Source organism: Biomphalaria glabrata, chromosome 17 (genome assembly GCF_947242115.1).
Source record: "Biomphalaria glabrata chromosome 17, xgBioGlab47.1, whole genome shotgun sequence".
Lineage (NCBI taxonomy): Eukaryota > Metazoa > Mollusca > Gastropoda > Planorbidae > Biomphalaria > Biomphalaria glabrata.
Genome location: NC_074727.1, coordinates 27,015,451 through 27,035,986, shown reverse-complemented (window position 1 = coordinate 27,035,986; position 20,536 = coordinate 27,015,451). Strand labels below are relative to the sequence as shown.

Here is a 20,536-nt window from a genome sequence, read left to right as displayed (position 1 = left end):
TTTTTGTGTATTTTGTCTGTCATGTTAATATCGAAAAAGAAAATACTAAAAAACTATTGAAAATTTGATTAACCTTTTATTTTCCTTCCGAAACATCGCAATAGTTTTAAGTATTTATAATATATTGTTCCGGATGTTTGTATATATAGTGAGAGAAAAAGAGAATTCTAGATAAATCTAATACCGTTAATTAAATTTTTGAATAGTCTCGTATGAAAATTAGATGTACCATAGCCTTGAGGAGAGATTTGTATATAATATTTTGGTGTTAGGAAGTTGTTTTCCTTTAAAATCGGAACTTCATAGTTCATCATAGTTCATCGCACGGAAATTACATGTAATATAAGTTAGAAGAGCAAACAAACATTCGTTGACATTGATTTGTTTTTCACAAGAACATCCGGAACAAGATAAAAAAATATTGCAATGTTTTGGAAGGAATATTAAAGGTTAAATCAGATTTTCAATAGCGTTTAGTGTTGTTGTTGTTTTTTATATAAACGTAACGGACAAAAATAAGCGACTTTTATCCTGATTAGAGCACTAAACAAAAAATAAATAAAATATGATTATCTAAAATATTTTAAAGAACCGGTTTGTCGCTGCGTTACGCTACTGCACGAAAGTCATTGCATAAAAAGTCCATTTTAAAAAATGTGCGTGATATTTACATACACATTGCATTCTTAGCCTTTATAAATAAAACATAAATGTTTTCTTTTAATTTTAGCAGCTAGTTGACCAGAAAAAAAAAACACCTTTAACTAATATTTACATTTGTTGTGAACATTTCTTGTAGTTTACATTTTATAAATATATTTGACTTTGTGATACTGAAAATACACGTGCGTTGCTCATTCTTTGTAAACATATTGTAACATTGCCTCCCTTACATTTACGTGATTGTTTTAGAATTGGTGTATTTTTATGAAAAAAATCGCTTGCATAATTAATTTTATAAACTAAACGGTTTGCTTTTAGAAAACCAATAGTAGCCGTTGAACCTAAACTTTTGAAGTCACACCGCATGGTGAAATAATATTTTTCATTTCTCTTCTAGTTTTCGAGATAAAAGTGTGACAGACGGACATTTTGCACAAACCTAATAGCGGCTTTTCCCCTTACGGGGCCCTAAAAAACCATGGCTTGAATATTCCTTGCCAAATGAAAAGTCTAGGACCAATCGAATATTGTATTCAAGACTTTTTGTTGTGACAATATCGCTTACAGTAATCACAGAATTAATTCTAGTTTATTAGTTTTACTTGAATTATTTCCCTTTTCTACATTTCGTTTTAACACCTAATTCCCCCTCCCTTTTTTCCCCCTCATCACTCTCAACTGAATCGTTTTATCACATTGGCGAAGAGTTACTGCCCCCTTTCGCTTATCTCCCTTTGACGCAGGTAAAGACAAACAAGACCAGCAACGAGAGCTGGTCAGTTTGCGGCCCTCTCTGATACCGACTGACGCACCTATCAAAACTCCACTCTTCCGGGCACGTTACACTTCTCGAAATGCTCTTTCCTCCACCTCTTCCAATCACTCTCTCTGTTTTTAGCGCTCCCTTGTACATTATTCTGCCTCAATGTGGCACTTAGGTGGAAATGATGGCTAGAGGAGGTCATTAGGAAGTGAATGAATAGCAAAACAAAACTCCTCTTGTTGTGTCTTGTGAGTTGCACGGTGCGCAGAGTTGAACGAGAGCGTCCACGTACTGTCAATAATCCATGCGCCGTTCCTCAAGGAACAGTTACACTAATAGCTCTCAGGGAGGAGGTGTCAACACAAGGAGAGCGGCCATTGTGAAGCTGTGAGTGTCGGAGTATGAAGATACGAGGCAAGGGAACGGCCAGCGTGACGCTGTGAGTGTCGGAGTCTGAAGATACGAGGCAAGGAAAGCAGCCAGATTAAAGCTGTGAGTGTCGGAGTCTGAAGATACGAGGCAAGGAAAGCAGCCAGATTAAAGCTGTGAGTGTCGGAGTCTGAAGATACGAGGCAAGGAAAGCAGCCAGATTAAAGCTGTGAGTGTCGGAGTCTGAAGATACGAGGCAAGGAAAGCAGCCAGATTAAAGCTGTGAGTGTCGGAGTCTGAAGATACGAGGCAAGGAAAGCAGCCAGATTAAAGCTGTGAGTGTCGGAGTCTGAAGAGACGAAGCATGGAGAGCGGCCAGCGTGAAGCTGTGAGTGTCGGAGTCTGAAGATACGAGGCATCTACCTCCTCTCCCACTGTCCCACCGTTACCGACCACCATCTTGCATTTATATTTTCTAGTAATTGAATTTGAGATTAGAATACATAAAATACAAATGGGTTTAAAAAGTAGTACACTGTGGGTTAGGTTGGAATGAGTCCTGTGCAAGGTGAACACTACTGACAAACTTATTATCATGGGCGGCTTCAACGCTAGAGTGGGGAACGACTATAGCGCTTGGCCAGGTGTCCTAGGTAGGCATGGCATTGGGAACTGCAACGATAATGGCAGGCTCCTGTTGGAACTCTGCTCTGAAGCAAAGCTTGCGATAACCAACACAATCTTTAAACAAAAAAGCCGCTTCAAGACCACATGGATGCATCCACGCTCAAAGCACTGACACCTGTTGGATTACATAATAGTGAGGCAGTGTGATGTCAGGGATGTGACGCACACTAGAGTAATGCCCAGTACCGGTTGTTACACGGATCGTCGTCTTGTCCGGACGAAGCTAAACATCACCATCAAGTTGGTAAAAAAGGTGGCCTGCCTAGAAGCTAGATGTCGAAAGGCTGGCTGACGTACGAGAGCGCTTCAGTGTACTACTCGAGGCTGATCTTCGAAAGCCCCAGGACGATGACCCAGTGAGTAACTGGAGCCAGCTAAAAACGATACTTCAGGACGTGACGGCCAAAGTCGTGGAATACTGCAGTAAACCCAACAGCGACTGGTTTGATGAGAACAATACCGCAATTCAAGAACTGTTAAAGAATAAGCACAAATACTATCGCTCTGTTCTTGCAAACCCTAATGACAAAGCAGCCAGAACTCTCTATAAAGCTTCTTGCCACACTCTGCAGTCAAAGGTCAGGGAACTAAAAAATAATTGGTGGCTTGAGCTGCCCGTAAACATGCAGAGACATGCTGACACTGGTGACACACGCTCTTTCTATGAGTCGCTTCGATGTGCCTATGGCCCAACTTACCAGACTAGTGCACCACTAAGATCATCTGATGGTTCTACCCTATTAACTAGCAAGGCGGACATACTAAAACGCTGGACAGAACACTACAGTATGCTGTTTGGAGATAAAAGGCACGTATCGGAGGAATCGCTGTTGCAAATGTCCCCCAGAAAATTATGAGAGAGGAGCTTGACGACCCACCGACATTTGAGGAAATTAGTATGCGCTCCGGGCTGTCGTCACCATGGTCTCTAGTTGAATGAAACAGCAATATCTAAACTAAAAAAACACAAGACACCTGGCTCTGATGGACTTCCCGCTGAAATATTTAAAATGGGTGGTGTCGCCCTAACTGAGAGGCTAACAGACTTGTTCGCTCTATGCTGGGAGAAGTGCGTGGTCCCACCTGAAATTCGAGATTCCTTAATCATATCCCTATACAAAAAGGGTGACAATTCTAACTGCTCCAACTATCGAGGCATTACACTTCTGTCAGTAGTAGGAAAGATCTTTGCTCAAGTGTTGCTCAACCGTTGATTTCAGAGCCGGTAGATGTACATCTGACATGATATTTTTTCTGCAACAATTACAAGAAAAATGCAAAGAGCAGAACCTATACGCTGCCTTTGTGGACCTCACCAAGGCTTTCGACATGGTCAGTCGCGATGGTTTGTAGAGGATTTTGGCCAGACTGGGATGCCCACCTACGTTCCTATCCATTCTCAAGCAGTTTCACGTGGGACAAATAGGCCAGATCAGACACAATGGTGCCCTTTCTGATCACTTCCCAATATTCGCAATCTTCTTTGGCGTTATGCTGGGTCAAATGAGGCAGAAAGTGAACGAAGGCATCTATATCCGGTTTCGTTCTGACGGCAATGTGTTCAATCTTCGACGTCAACTATCCCATACAAACACAACGGAGATGATCATAACAGAGCTTCTCTATGCCGACGATTGTGCCCTGCTAGCTCACAATGAACATGATCTCCAGAACGCGGTAATTAAATTTGCATACGCTGCCGCCTCTTTCGGTCTATCTATAAACCTAGGGTAAACAGATGTCATGTTCCAGAAGTCACCCAATAAAACATACTCAGCCCCAAGGATCACCGTAAACGGCCAGCCCCTTAATGTGGTAGACCACTTCACTTATCGAGGTAGTATAGTGTCAAATGACGCCTCACTTTTAAGGGAAGTTGATAACCGTTTGGCCAGGGCCAGTAGCGCTTTTGGACGCCTTCAGGCGAAAGTTTGTCGGAACAGATCGCTCCGCCTGCTTACTACGAGGCGGTGGTTCTCTCAATCCTTCTGTATGGCTCTGAGACATTGACACAATACAGGAAACATCTAAGACTTCTTGAGCGCTTCCACCAAAGATGCTTGCGCTGCTTAATGGACATATGGTGGCAAGACCGCACTACAAACAGCGATGTCCTTGCGAACGCCGTATGACAGTATAGAGGGACTTCTTTTGGTCCGACAGTTACGCTGGGTAGGGCACGTATCTCGTATGGGAGACGAACGTATGCCAAAGGCAGTCTTGTTTGGTGAGCTAAAAGGTGGTCGACATAACAGAGGCGACCCATGTAAACGCTTCAAAAGCCAGCTTAGGCGTCAACTTTCCTTGGCTGACATAGAAGAGAGCACCTGGTTACATGAGGCCTCAGAACAAGAAAGCTGGAGGTCACTCGCAAAGGCCGAGATCAAAAGAGACCAAAAGAAAATCTGCTGCCAAGGACAAACGCAGAAGGTGAAAAGAAAATCTAAACCGACCACCTGCGGACAATGGTTATGCTTGCCTGGATGTGGCGGAATATCTAGGTCTCAGTTGGGATTGCGCAGTCACGGAAAATACTGTATTCCTGTCATATATATATGACCTTAAGTATATATCTTATAACACATTTAAATTCATGGCCTTCTATGTAATAACAACTGACCTTATGACAACTTTAAATTCAACTGACCTTATGACAACTTTAAATTCAACTGACCTTATGACAACTTTAAATTCAACTGACCTTATGACAACTTTAAATTCAACTGACCTTATGACAACTTTAAATTCAACTGACCTTATGACAACTTTAAATTCAACTGACCTTATGACAACACGTTTGTCCTCAAGTGCTACGTCGTTGATGCATTTAATTCTGGCTCCGCTGTCGATCATCATCCCTGGCAGCTCATAAACTGTAGGCTTAGTGGAAGGTGTCACTGGTTTAGGTGGATGTTTCTATCAATAGAAAAGTTTCCTATTTAAGTTCTAGTGGACAGTATCACTGGTTTAGGTGGATGTTTCTATCAATAGAAAAGTTTCCTATTTAAGTTCTAGTGGACAGTATCACTGGTTTAGGGGGATGTTTCTATCAATAGAAAAGTTTCCTATTTAAGTTCTAGTGGACAGTATCACTGGTTTAGGGGGATGTTTCTATCAATAGAAAAGTTTCCTATTTAAGTTCTAGTGGACAGTATCACTGGTTTAGGTGGATGTTTCTATCAATAGAAAAGTTTCCTATTTAAGTTCTAGTGGACAGTATCACTGGTTTAGGTGGATGTTTCTATCAATAGAAAAGTTTCCTATTTAAGTTCTAGTGGACAGTATCACTGGTTTAGGTGGATGTTTCTATCAATAGAAAAGTTTCCTATTTAAGTTCTAGTGGACAGTATCACTGGTTTAGGTGGATGTTTCTATCAATAGAAAAGTTTCCTATTTAAGTTCTAGTGGACAGTATCACTGGTTTAGGTGGATGTTTCTATCAATAGAAAAGTTTCCTATTTAAGTTCTAGTGGACAGTATCACTGGTTTAGGTGGATGTTTCTATCAATAGAAAAGTTTCCTATTTAAGTTCTAGTGGACAGTATCACTGGTTTAGGTGGATGTTTCTATCAATAGAAAAGTTTCCTATTTAAGTTCTAGTGGACAGTATCACTGGTTTAGGTGGATGTTTCTATCAATAGAAAAGTTTCCTATTTAAGTTCTAGTGGACAGTATCACTGGTTTAGGTGGATGTTTCTATCAATAGAAAAGTTTCCTATTTAAGTTCTAGTGGACAGTATCACTGGTTTAGGGGGATGTTTCTATCAATAGAAAAGTTTCCTATTTAAGTTCTAGTGGACAGTATCACTGGTTTAGGGGGATGTTCTTGTTAGTTTCTAAAACAAATCTTCTACAATTTTACCTTAAAATCTGAAGTGAACAAGATTACAAAGACAGTTTGGGCGAAGACACAAACTCAAAATCGGACCCCGAAGTGGTCCACCCAAGGAGGTAAAAAGGCAGGTTTCAATATTTTCAGAAAGAACATCAGAATGAAATTCTATCAAAGACAAATGACAGGAGAATGGAGAAAGAAGGTTGACGGATCTTGTGTGGCGCCCCTGTGGTCCACAGACCAAAGGATAGCTGAAAGTGAATGTGAAGTTAGATGTGGACTTGGTTTAACTAATCTTCTTATATAATACAGACGTTACTTCAAAAAAGAAGATGATTACGTCCTACGAAATGTCTCATAATCTATACTATAATGTAGAATGTAAGGCCTATGTATGTATATATGTATGTGCCGAATAGAAATCTAAACCGTTTGACCAATCTTGATAAAACTTGGCATAAATGTTTCTTGGGTACTAACTGGGACCGTAGTGTATGTATTATAGCCCTAAAATAAACTTAAGACACTAAAAAAAGGATCTAGATCTAATTTTAAGAACTACACTCGAGCGGTCTTCGACCTTTTTTGGCCTACCGCCCCCTTTTCGTATTTTTTCTTTAAAAAAATCCGCAAGCGTCCCCTCTAAGAAAAACACTTATAAAGAAGCGCGAGAAAGCAAATTTGAACAAAATGTCATCTATTTATTAATTTTTGTGCTGTCAATAACACTTATCCCGCATGGGAGACGACCGCATGCCAAAGACAATTTTCTCTGGCGAGCTTAGAGTTGGACGGTGTTACAGAGGTGCCCACCGTAAGCGCTATAAAGATCCACTCAGGCGCCATTTCGCCCTCACTGGCATAGAGGAAAGTACCTGATGGCCCCTGAGAGAGACAGTTGGAGAGCTCTCACAAAAGCAGCGGGACAAACATTTGAAACTCAAAGAAAAGCCATTATTGAAGACAGGCGCAAAAGACAGAAAGAAAACTTAAATAGACTGCGGCAGACAGCGGCTTAGTCTCCATAAATTCGGGAAAATATGTAGGTCGCAACTGGGTTTGCGTAGTTATGTGAAACACTGCACTCAGTCGTAATCTTCGAAATCGAAGGCAAAAACAGCCAATATTATCATTATACTAAAATTATTTCAAATAATTTACAGTGATTACACATAAATATTAATCTCATTGTTATGACTTTCATTCAAATCCTAAGAATAGTCCCCTTTTAAATTATTGAATATGAGCCTACTGTTTTTAGGTTTAATTGTTATTTGTTTTAATATAAACATTATTTTTTCTCAATTCACTACAAAGTAAAATTAAGCTAATTGGAACCTTGTACCTCCAGCAGTCTGACAATATTAAAAATTTCAAGCTTTAAATTAGCCAAAGCAAGGCGAAGGTCTCCTCTAGTCGCTACATCCAGTATATTTCTTTGCTTATTCATTAAGTTTGTTACGCACTAAATCTAGGTGAACCATGAACGTTGATGGACAAGCTAAAACATGATTCTGTTTTTCAACCACAGTTTTGGAATTTTACTGAAACATTTCAATGCAGCCAAACCTCTGCTGTGCCTCCAGGGACGTAGCTAGGAATTTTCCATCGTTTGGGGGCCAAGGGGGCTTGACCTCTTTGGGGGCCCCTGCATTTTGCGCAATATTTAATTTTATTAATTAAAAACACTCATTTGTGGCCTTCCTCAAGTGGGTGCCCGGGGGAATTTTCAAATTCTTCCCCCCCCCTCCACCCACCCTAGCTATGCCACTGTGTGCCTCCTATGTTTACATTCTTTTTATTGAAGACATAATTTTGTAGATCTATTTATCCTGCAACTCAATTTGAACATTATTAACAGTAACAGATGTTCAATAATTGTCATTTATATTTAATTCTTTTTAATTTTAGATACGAATCGTAATTTCTTCATTGAACATTGTTATGTGAATAGCATACATATCGGTGTCCTTAGGCAGTAATTCATTTGTCAACAAACAAGTTATTGAGATTGTAAAACTCTTTAAAATAGATTTCTTGTGTATCATAACTCACAAGGTGAATAGTGAATAGATCTGTTCTTTATTCTATATTAATTATGAAGTCATTGTAGCCAATAAGGTGCTGTCCCGTCATGCCTGTCTTCCTCGTTTGGGTACACGAGGATTGGACAAAATCTGAAAAGCAGGCACAAAGCCAATGTACCAGTCGACATATAGAAAAGTAAGAGGAGCTCCACTCTTAAACTGGGCACGTGGAATGTGCGTACTCTACAAACTGGACTTAATGAAAACTTACCAGATATAGAAGATGCCAGAAAATCTGCAATAATAAACGATGAACTGTCCAGGCTCAAAGTGGACATTGCTGCCCTTCAGGAAACTCGTTTAGCTGACTCTGGTTCAATCAAAGAAAAAAACTACTCCTTCTTCTGGCAAGGCAAAGCCGAAAGTGAAGTAAGGGAACATGGCGTTGGTTTTGCAGTTAAGAACACACTACGGAACACAGTAGGGCTGAAGTGCAACGGTTCAGAAAGACTCCTATCACTACGACTTAACACATCTATTGGACACGTGACTTTGATAAGTGCCTACGCTCCTACTCTGAGCTCCACACCAGAGGCCAAAGATATGTTTTATGACAACCTTTGGTCTGCTCTTAGCGAGATCCCAACTACAGAACAGGTTATCATCCTCGGCGACTTCAATGCACGCGTTGGATCTGACAACTCTGCATGGGACAGCTGTATTGGGCGTTTTGGTATCGGAAAAGTAAATGAAAATGGACCAAGGCTCCTCGAGGTTTGTTCACTACACTCCCTCTGCGTCACTAATACCTATTTCAAGACTAAACCACAGCACAGAGTATCTTTGCGGCACCCTCGCTCCAAACACTGGCACCAACTAGACCTAATCATGGTAAGACAAAAGTGCTTAAAATTTGTCAAGCTTACCAGGTCCTATCACAGTGCAGACTGTGACACAGATCACTCCTTGGTATGTTGTAAGATCAATCTTCTCCCCAAAAAAATCCCCCATACCAAGCAGATTGGAAGACCCCAATCGGATGTAAGCAAGATGTGTCACCCTGATCTCCAGATACAGTTTGCGGAATCTTTTGAACGCGAGTATAAAAATATCTCTGGAAATACAGCAACAGAAAAATGTGAACACCTCAAGTCCACCATACAAAAGACTTCCCTGGAAATCTTTGGAAGAAAAATTACAAAACAAAATGATTGGTTCGACTCTAAAGCAGTTATTTTAGCACCTGTCCTCAGAGCAAAGAGAGATGCACTCGCTACTTACAAGGCAAAACCTACCCAACGCAACCTGTTTAATCTGAAAGAAGCTAGAGCCAATGCACAGAGGACAGCAAGGATCTGTGCCAATGAATACTGGGTAGAGCTCAGTGAGAATATTCAGCTCGCAGCCCAAGTGGGTAAACATAAGAGGGATGTACGAAGGAATCAAAAAGGCTCTCGGACCCTCCCAAAACAAGACAGCACCTCTGAAATCAACCACATCACATACAAGTGCCAACAAATGCACAGATGGGTTGAACATTACTCGGAGCTCTACGCCACAACAAGCTCAGTCTCTGACTCAGCCCTTAAGGCCATCATACAATTACCCACAATGAACGAGCTAGACGAAATACCCACCCTGTCAGAGCTCAACAAAGCCATAGACAACATTGCTGCCCGCTAAGCACCCGGATGCGATGGTATCCCCCCAGATCTTCTAAAACAATGCAAAACTACTCTAATCTAACCTCTACACGAACTGCTTTGCAAATGTTGGCAAAAAGGCGCTGTGCCACAAGACCTGCAGGAAGCTAAAATCGTTACACTGTATAAGAACAAAGGTGACAGAAGCGACTGCAACAATTACAGGGAAATCTCCCTCCTAAGTATTGTAGGCAAAGTCTTTGCTTGAGTGATACTTCCCAGGCTACAAAAACTCGCTGATCAGGTCTATCCAGAATCACGATTGACATGATTTTCTCCACCCGCCAACTGGAGAACAAAGGATGCCTTTGTACATTGCGTTTATTGACCTGAAAAAAGGCCTTTGATCTAGTTAGCAGAGATGGCCTCTTTAAAATTTGGCTGTCCACCCAAGCTACTAAATGTAATCATATCTTTCCACCAAAATATGATGGGTACAGTGCAATTCAATGGTGCCAGCTCTGAAAGTTTCAGTATAAACAGCGAAGTTAAACAAGGATGTGTCCTGGCCCCAACCCTCTTTGGAATATTATTTTCACTGCTAATCCACAACGCGTTTGACAAATCCTAGAAGGCATCTATCTCCATTCCAGATTTGATGGAACTCCTAAATATTGCCAGACTGAGGGTCAAAAACTAAAATCAGAGCCACCCACGTAAGAGATATGCTATTCGTGAATGACGCAGCGGTAGTGGCACACACACAAGAGGAACTTCAGTCACCAATTCCCGCTTCTCTCAGGCCTGTAAAGAATATGGCTTATTAATTAGCACGAAGAAAACAAATGTTATAGAACCACCTGCTACAGCACCACCCTCCATCCTCATAGACGATAACAAGCTGGACGCCGTAAACGAATTCTGCTATCTGGGATCCACAATTACAGATGACCTGTCTCTAGAAGAGGAGATGAAACAACGCATAGGGAAGGCTGCCTCGACATAAGCAAACTACGGTGACCAAAATGGAAGTCTACAAGGCATGCGTTATGAGTACACTGCTGTATGGCGGTGAATCATGGACCACCTACGCAAAGCAAGAGAGAAAACTGAACTCATTTCATTTGAGATGTCTCCGTAGGATCTTGAATGTCACATGGAAAGAAAAAGTGTGCAATACTGAGATCCTTGCGCGATCAGGTATTCCCAGCATCTTTACAGCCCTCAGACAACGCCGTTTGCGCTGGCTTGGACATGTTCGCCGGATGGAGGACAATCGCATCCCGAAAGTCATCCTCTATGGTCAACTCGCGACTGGCACAAGAAAAACTGGTCGCCCCCACCTCCGTTACATAGATGTAATAAAACGTGACCTCAAATCAGTGAACATCAATACTGATAATTGGGAAGACATAGCTCTAGACCGCAACAGATGGAGAGAGACAGTGACCAAGAAAGCTATGGACAGTGAAAGTACATGGGTTTCAGCTCAGGAAGAAAAACGCACAATCCGAAATATGGCCAGCTCCTCTACCACCGAAGCAAAAGCCACCTTAACCTGCGCTATCTGTGGACGGGAGTGTCTCTCCAAAATAGGGCTCCACAGCCACACGAGGAAGTGTGCTCTGAGATGAACCATAGTTGTTCTACGACTAAAGAGGCCAATGAATTATGAAGTCATTGTAGCGTCCAACCACCGATGGTTTCCTCTATGTCGTCATAAGCTAGACAATTTGAAATAATATTTCGTCACTAGCAGAAAAAAGTCTTTTTGTGTAACATGTTTTTTAAAAAATTAATTTTAGTTTTAATAAATTTTCAAACAATATCATAAGACTTTAAAAAAAGCTATGCATTTTTTTTAAGACGCCACTAAAACATATCCTGCTTTGCCTTTATTGTTTTAATAATAGATTTTTATAATTGTTCATGAATATTCTTAAATTATTTTTGGATATTGATATAAAGCCGACTTGATCTCATCTGAAAATGCCGTCATTTAAAGTAGAACATACTTTTTATCCAGCGGCTATTCACTAAAACTCTAAGCAATATTCCATGACATACCAGTCTGTAGTCGTAAGAACACTTTGTTTTTTGTTTTAAAAAAATGTGAAATGATTCTATTTGAATGTTAGCTTTAACGTTGTTGTTTTTTTTTCAATTAACATTTACATATCAATTATTATTATTATAGCTTTTATACAGCGCTACTTTCATACTTATAGCGCTTTTGGTCCAATCTCAATTGTGGACCAGTGGGGGGAGGGGGTTTCTAGGCGCTCAGTAAACACAACTCTGCTCGAGTCGGGAGTCGAACCTCAAGCCCCCTTCTAGGTAGCCAAATTCAAGACACTTGGCCTCTCGACCACGCTTCACACACAATATATCAACATATTAGCATATGTAGATAGGCGTATTACCTACTTTGTTTATCAAATCTTATGCGCGCAAGATCTATGTACACAAGATACCCTCCAATTATACCAAAAGAGTAAGAATTTAAAAATAGAAAATGGGATTCCCGAACTCAATTTCTAACGCTGTTTGTGTTCTTAAAATAGAAGCAGACTAACTATAATTTGTCTATATTTAGTTTGCCAGCTTTAATTTTGAAGAATTTTACAATTTGTTTTGTTTCAGTGCACCTTTAGTTTCTTCTTTCCGCCTTTATGCCCTGTGTCTCATTATCGCCCCTTTTTTTGTGCCCAGCGCCCCCCTACCGCCCCTTTGGCTCCCAGCGCCCCCCAAAATCTCTAAAACGCCTCCAGGGGGCGACAGCGCCCCCGTTGAAGACCACTGACTACTACACTTTGCTCAAATATATGTAGGCCTACAATCAAATGTTTTTATTTGAAAAAATGGATTTAAGTAAACATTATTAATTCGTTTAATTGTTTACAAAACTCTCAGTGACTATATCGACAGTGATACGCAAATTGAGACCAGCTGGCCGCGGGTAATATATGTCTAGCGAAAATATAATTTCTCTAATTGTTTTGTAAAGGGACAATCTCTTATTCACACCTAGATTACTTAGACAGTAACTCTCTGATGGATAACCACCTAGATTACTTAGACAGTAACTCTCTGATGGATAAACACCTAGATTACTTAGACAGTAACTATCTGATGGATAAACACCTAGATTACTTAGACAGTAACTCTCTGATGGATAAACACCTAGATTAGTTAGACAGTAACTCTCTGATGGATAAACACCTAGATTTCTTAGACAGTAACTCTCTGATGGATAAACACCTAGATTAGTTAGACAGTAACTCTCTGATGGATAAACACCTAGATTACTTAGACAGTAACTCTCTGATGGATAAACACCTAGATTACTTAGACAGTAACTATCTGATGGATAAACACCTAGATTACTTAGACAGTAACTATCTGATGGATAAACACCTAGATTACTTAGACAGTAACTCTCTGATGGATAAACACCTAGATTACTTAGACAGTAACTATCTGATGGATAAACACCTAGATTAGTTAGACAGTAACTCTCTGATGGATAAACACCTAGATTAGTTAGACAGTAACTCTCTGATGGATAAACACCTAGATTAGTTAGACAGTAACTCTCTGATGGATAAACACCTAGATTTCTTAGACAGTAAATATCTGATGGATAAACACCTAGATTAGTTAGACAGTAACTCTCTGATGGATAAACACCTAGATTAGTTAGACAGTAACTCTCTGATGGATAAACACCTAGATTACTTAGACAGTAACTATCTGATGGATAAACACCTAGATTAGTTAGACAGTAACTCTCTGATGGATAAACACCTAGATTAGTTAGACAGTACTCTCTGATGGATAAACACCTAGATTAGTTAGACAGTAACTCTCTGATGGATAAACACCTAGATTAGTTAGACAGTAACTCTCTGATGGATAAACACCTAGATTAGTTAGACAGTAACTCTCTGATGGATAAACACCTAGATTAGTTAGACAGTAACTCTCTGATGGATAAACACCTAGATTAGTTAGACAGTAACTCTCTGATGGATAAACACCTAGATTACTAAGACAGTAACTCTCTGATGGATAAACACCTAGATTAGTTAGACAGTAACTCTCTGATGGATAAACACCTAGATTACTAAGACAGTAACTCTCTGATGGATAAACACCTAGATTAGTTAGACAGTAACTCTCTGATGGATAAACACCTAGATTACTTAGACAGTAACTCTCTGATGGATAAACACCTAGATTAGTTAGATAGTAACTCTCTGATGGATAAACACCTAGATTAGTTGATCTATTGTCCTCTGATAAACAAAAAGATGTATACACCAATATAGTTTGATTTCATAAACATAGATGAAAGCTAATAAACAAATTTTAAAATTATAATACTATTATACATGTATACACAAAACTATACACAATCTTACATATATATGCTAGACTCTATACACAATCTTACATGTATACACTAGGCTATATACACAATCTTACATGTATACACTAGACTTTAGACATAATCTTACATGTAAACACTAGACTCTAAACACAATCTTACTTCTATGTACTAGACTCTAAACACAATTGTCACTGAGTTATTTTATATGTTATGAATGTGGCTGTGGTTATCAATGTAGGCGTGGTGGTGACATTGGGTTCTTGTTACAGATCACAGAATAATGAAATGACGCTGGGTGTAGCAGACACAATAAGTTTAATATAACACCACATAGTGAATACACCATACAATTCGACCCAGGAATGGTCAGTATTAATCCAACAGTAATATACGAATATCACAACTTAGTACTTATTCTATAACCAACTACTTTAAACATCTAACTCTACTGCTTATATCTTAAGTGACTCAATACAAGTGCTTGCTACAAGATCTCTATGTGGACTGACTGCCTTTAACTCTCTGGTTCACCTAAGGTCAAAAGTGTTCACCTTAGTGTAACATGGGTTGTGAATAAGATTCACAATATGGAATTAACATACACAATACAGAATTAGGGTTTCTACTCTATGGCACCAACTTTGAGGTGGTGACATTACCTATCACCCCCCTTTTGAAAAAAATTTTGAAGAAATTTTTTTTTTTTTTTTTTTAGCTTGACGACATAATTATCATAAGTAGGATCAATTGGAATTCTTGGGGTCTATGAAATGTACAATTGCAGAGTTCAAATAGAACTACAAACTTCAAATAAAATATATAATATGACAGTGTTACACAAAATATTTGCTGAATCAAAAAAATTCATACAAGGGCAAAATTCTCTAATCCATCATATTCTTGTAAGGCAATTCAAATAATTCTCTGAGTCAAATACTTAACATCCCAAATAATTCTTTATATGTAGTTCTAATATATACATCAATGTTCAAATGTGTTCAATATTTACAAGTCTTCTTCATAATAATATGTGCAAAGTGTGACAAAAATTTCAATGACAATCTCCTATGTCACAATGTGAAAAATTAATACAAGTTTTTATTCACAATATCTATTTATAAAAAATCTTTGACACTATAGAAATGTTAGAAGTCTGGTTTTTTAACACCAATAGTACAATATGTACAAATCATGTAGAAAATGTTACAAGTAAGTCTCAATATGTAAGTGATAAGTATAGAAAAATTCAAAATATATGTGTCAAAATTCAAGATCAAATTGATAAATGATCATTGTTACAAATTCAATGTATCTGTTTACTTCAATATGAGGTTTGACATCTCCATAAAAAAATTGTTGTGCATTAATATTACACAAGTAAATATGTATAATTCAAGTATCAAAATATTGTTTGCTCAAAAGTATCAACATGAAATCAAAGTAATAAGTATCCTTCATAGTTCTTGTTACATGCACCTTATGTTTCAATTAAGTATTTCTCTATATGCCAGTTCAAATAATTTGTAGGTAGTAATAACATAAGTTTAATATTACATTATGTTTATCAAATAATTATTGAGTACAAAGTTTCAAAAAAAAATCTTTTTTCAAAAAGATTCAACTGAGAAAAATGTGTCAGTTGTGATACTATCTTTGAGGTTACATTAATTTGTTCAAGCATATATATATATACAACCATAACATCATAATGGTTTAGTTGTATTTATTTTAATCTGTTGTGAAAAAAAATGCAAGTCCAATTTAAAAGAATAATATCAAGTGTCTCTTTCAGTACTTGAAATATCAAAAAGTTTGTACAACAATCTTCTTGTTTACCTCAATGATTGTTACAGAAAAACATAGTCCATAAGAATAGTTTGACAAAAATGTTTTCAAAAAAATACAAGTGTATGTCAATATTTGATTACACTAATTGACATTAAATAAATAAGTTACATTATGAATCAATCTCTTGTTTCAATAGTATTGAAAAATGTGACTAAGTTATATAATTGTGATAAATGACATAGTAAAAAATTTCAATCTTGTTTACAATAGCTGTAAAAAAAATTTGTCCAAGTTGTTCTCAATACAATGAGAAAAAATAATGTTTACATTGCATGGAAAAAATTAAGCTAGGTACTGAATAAGTTTGGAAAAAATTCAATGTTTGTTTACATTGTTGAGTACAAAAAATGTTATTCTTGTTGACAAAAGAATGTGAAAAAATGTAGGTTACAATGAAGTAATCAAATTCCAAAGTTTGTTTACAAATAGAGTTAGGGTTAGGGTTAGGGTTAGGGTTAGGGTTTCTAGTTCAATGTTTAAAAATAGTACTCAATGTTTACAAAATAATGCTCAATGTTTACAGAATAATGCTCATAGTTGGTTGTAAAAATAATTGTGTTTACTTTAAGGTGTGAATCTTAAATCTTTGAAATTTACAATGGTGACTTTAATTCTTTGACCTTGAATAGTTTTTTCATACATCTCATGCAAAATCTTCTTGTATTCCTTAAAATCTTTGTTATCTAACCACATAAAATAGCCATAAAATAGCCATATTTTGGATGCTCTTCAATACTACTATAGGTACAATTACTAGATACATTTTCAACACTAGATAAGATATCATCCAATGAACAATTACCAGGCAATTTGTATAGACATAGATTAGTTCTAATTTGTGGCTTTTCCCAAGGTTTGACCAAATTTGGATATGCTCCAATAATTATTGAACAGATAGTGTTTTCTAGAACAACAACCTTAAATTTCCCATTTGTCCATGGTGATGTAATATCTACCATAGCAGTTTTACAGTGTATGATTTTACTATTGGGCATAGTAACAATAGCTATGTCATTTAGATAATTCTCTTGCTTCACTAAATATTTATCTACAAAGGTTGTGGTAGATTCTTCATCTATTATGCACTTAACATCACGTTCATTAACTGATGCACTATAGAGTTCTAGTTGTTTACTATTTTTAAATGTTAAGGCCATTTTCTCATTAGTAGTTCTGTATTGAGGTCTGAATTCATCTCTATGAGCATTTGTATAGGAGCATACTTCCTCTGTTTGTATCTCACTAGTTACTTTTAGTGTTGTGCTAGAATCTGTTTGACATTCTACATCTACTTTATTTGTATCTGCAATTGACTGATTATGTTTAGTTGCTTCATGTATACTGACATTGTTGAAATCATGTGAATTAGTAGTTGATGCTAACTCAATGTTTTCTTGATTCACACTATTAGCCCATTTTACTAAGGCTTCTTCTGACAGTTCAACTATATTCTCTATGTTCCCTATTATTAGTTCTTCAGCTGGGTTGTTCATTACTATGGCTTTGTATTGACCAGTGAACCATGGTGATTCAATGAAAACTAATGCTGTTTCACATACTTCCCATAAGTCTTTATTTGCATAAGTCAGTGTGACCTTGTCTTCAAGTATCTGTTCAGGTTTTACTAGTGATTTCTTTACAATGATTGAGGTGCAGCCGCTGTCACGTAATGCATATACCTTAATGCCATCCACATAGGCAGGATACACTTTTAATTTGGCTACCTTTGTCTGTATATATGCTACTGTTTCATATTCTATTGGTCTTTCAGTTGCTACAGCTGCTATGTTTTGTCTGGTATGATTGTTATTGTGGTAAGTATGTTGTCTATCTTGAAATTGATCTCTTCTAGACATTCTGTTGTTTTGCCATCTTCTGTTTGTTTGATGTGATCTACTGTTAGTTGGACTGTAGCTTTGCCATGTTCTTCTGTTATATTGTTGTTGATAGGATCTATTATAGTTAGGACTGAAGCTCTGGAAAGTTCTGTTATCTCTTCCATATTTATGGTTTCTATTTACATATTGCTGTTTTTCTGATGCCATTCTCTTTCTGCACTCTGCTTTGGTGTGACCCAATATGCCACAGAAAAAACATTGTATGCTCTTGGCATATTTAAATTTATTTGTAGTTCTTGGATGGTTTTCTGTCACTGTTGCAGCTACATTGTACAATTCCCTTTTGTCAATGGTGATGTTTGGGTGGGAGTCTTTGTATGTTGTTAAGTTTGATATCAATTCAGCTTCATTTTTTATTTTTCTCTCCTTCAGGAATGAGAATGCTGCATCTGTAACATTTATTAACACATTCTCAATGAGAAAGAAATCTAATATCTGTTTGGGGTCATCTAAGTTACAGTTTGCGAGTTGTAGCCACTTTGTCATGTTCTGGCGCATGTCATGTATTGTTCTTTTTAAATCTGTATTCTTTGCTAGTTTTATTTCCCTAAAAAGTTTTCGATAGTGCTCCTCCGTTTTGCCAAAATGTTCAATTAGTCTTTGTTTCACTGTGTTGTAGTCTTTTCTTTGCTCCATAGTTAGTGTGTCGATGATGTTTAGTGGTTCACCTCTTAGGTTAGCTAGAAGTTGTTGAGCCATTTGTGCACTATTCATATTTGCTGTTTGACAGATGTATTCAAATTGAATAATGAAATTTTCCAATGTGTCTTCTTTTGGGTCAAAGTTCCTAAATTTGCTATGATACTGATGATGAGATGAAGTTTGACTTGCTGAATTGTCTTTATTTTCTTTTGCTAGCTTGGCCATTTTTTCTTCATGTTCTTTTAATTTTATTTCATGCTGGCGTTCTTTTTCTTTCTCTAAGTTTTCTTGTTCTTTCTCTCTCAGTCTTCTTTCATGTAGCCTCTCTTCCCGTTGCTTGTCTTTTTCTACTCTAATTCTGTCTATTTCAATTTTAATGAATGCAGCTCTATCATCTTCTTTTAACTTTAGTTTATCCACTATCTCTATTAGTTTTTCATATTCAGCCATTTTCAAAGATTCAAATTAGTAATATAGTTAATTAATAGATATGTGTACACTAGGTAGTTGTAAATGAATATTGTACGATAAATAATTATTATAGCTCAAATAGTAATTGCAGGTAATAGTAGATATATATTTTGTGCGAAACAATTGAGGTTATGAGGTATCTTAAGTTATTCTTGGTACTTTGTCTAGTTCGTAATGTAATACTTTACTGATCAATTATGTGATTATGTATTTCTAGTATCTCCACTTGCAATGTAAAAGTTTATTGCAACAAATAATTCACAATTATGTGAGCCTTATTAGTCTGGTAAATAGTGATCAATGTATCAATAGTATCAGAATGGTTGAATGTGTTTGAAGAGTATATACAATATAAATCTTGTCAATCTCAAATCAAAATATATCCCATAGTGTATCAAGTGTGTAGTGTAGTGTTGATAATAATAAAAAATAGGTTGAAATAAGAAGTAAAATAAATATATATATTAATAAGTAATTAGACAAACATAAATACACTATAGATACTAAACAGTCTGCTTTAAATGAGACATTACAAGATAGTAGAAATAGTAGACAAAAGAATTACAATGAGAAATAACTATGACGCAAAAAAAAATTCAACAGATGTAAACAAGACAATATCAATACAAGAGTTTAACAATATGATAGATACTTGACAAAATACAAACTTAACTAATACAGCTATACGATCAAGTATTTACTTTATCTAAAGAGTCCCTACCAATACCTGGATGCTTACTTGAAAAAAAAAATAAATGCTCAGACTCAATAGATAATTAAATTTAGTCCCTAAAGGTCAGATGTATATATAAATACAAATGTAAACAATGAAAAAAATTGTGGTGTAGTTCAAAGAGAACTAATCAATATTCATTAATACTAAAGGGTAATTAAAGTTACTTCCCTTAAATATTCACTTGATGCTTGACTTGTCCAAAAAGTTCCGGTGATGCCCCACATAAAATATGTCCACGGTACAGTTCATAAGTAATCCACTCGGTAATTCCACAGCACAACGGTACAGTTCATAAGTAATCCACTTGTTAAATCCACAGCACAATGGTACAGTTCATAAGTAATCCACTTGTTAAATCCACAGTACAATGTTAAATGGTACGGTACTCAAGTTCTTGAACAATAGTAATCCAATAAATACTTCATATGTTTGACAGATAATCCATTAAACAATTCATATAGTTGACAAGTAATCCAATAAATAATTCATATGCTTGATAGGTAATCCACTGTTTCGTACAGTTGCTGAAACAAATATAAATAACTAAAAATGACCTTAGGT

General features: G+C 37.1%; 1 protein-coding gene across 3 annotated transcripts in view; it reads right to left on the bottom strand.

Moving 5' to 3' along the window:
• LOC106079506 (uncharacterized) overlaps positions 1-20,536 on the bottom strand; it is a 262,219-nt gene that overhangs the window by 107,535 nt on the left and 134,148 nt on the right. For all 3 annotated transcript variants that reach the window (XM_056015519.1, XM_056015522.1, XM_056015521.1), the window contains exon 18: positions 5,265-5,398. In XM_056015519.1, the coding sequence (XP_055871494.1) occupies positions 5,265-5,398 (134 nt within the window). The remainder of the gene's footprint in view (positions 1-5,264; positions 5,399-20,536) is intronic.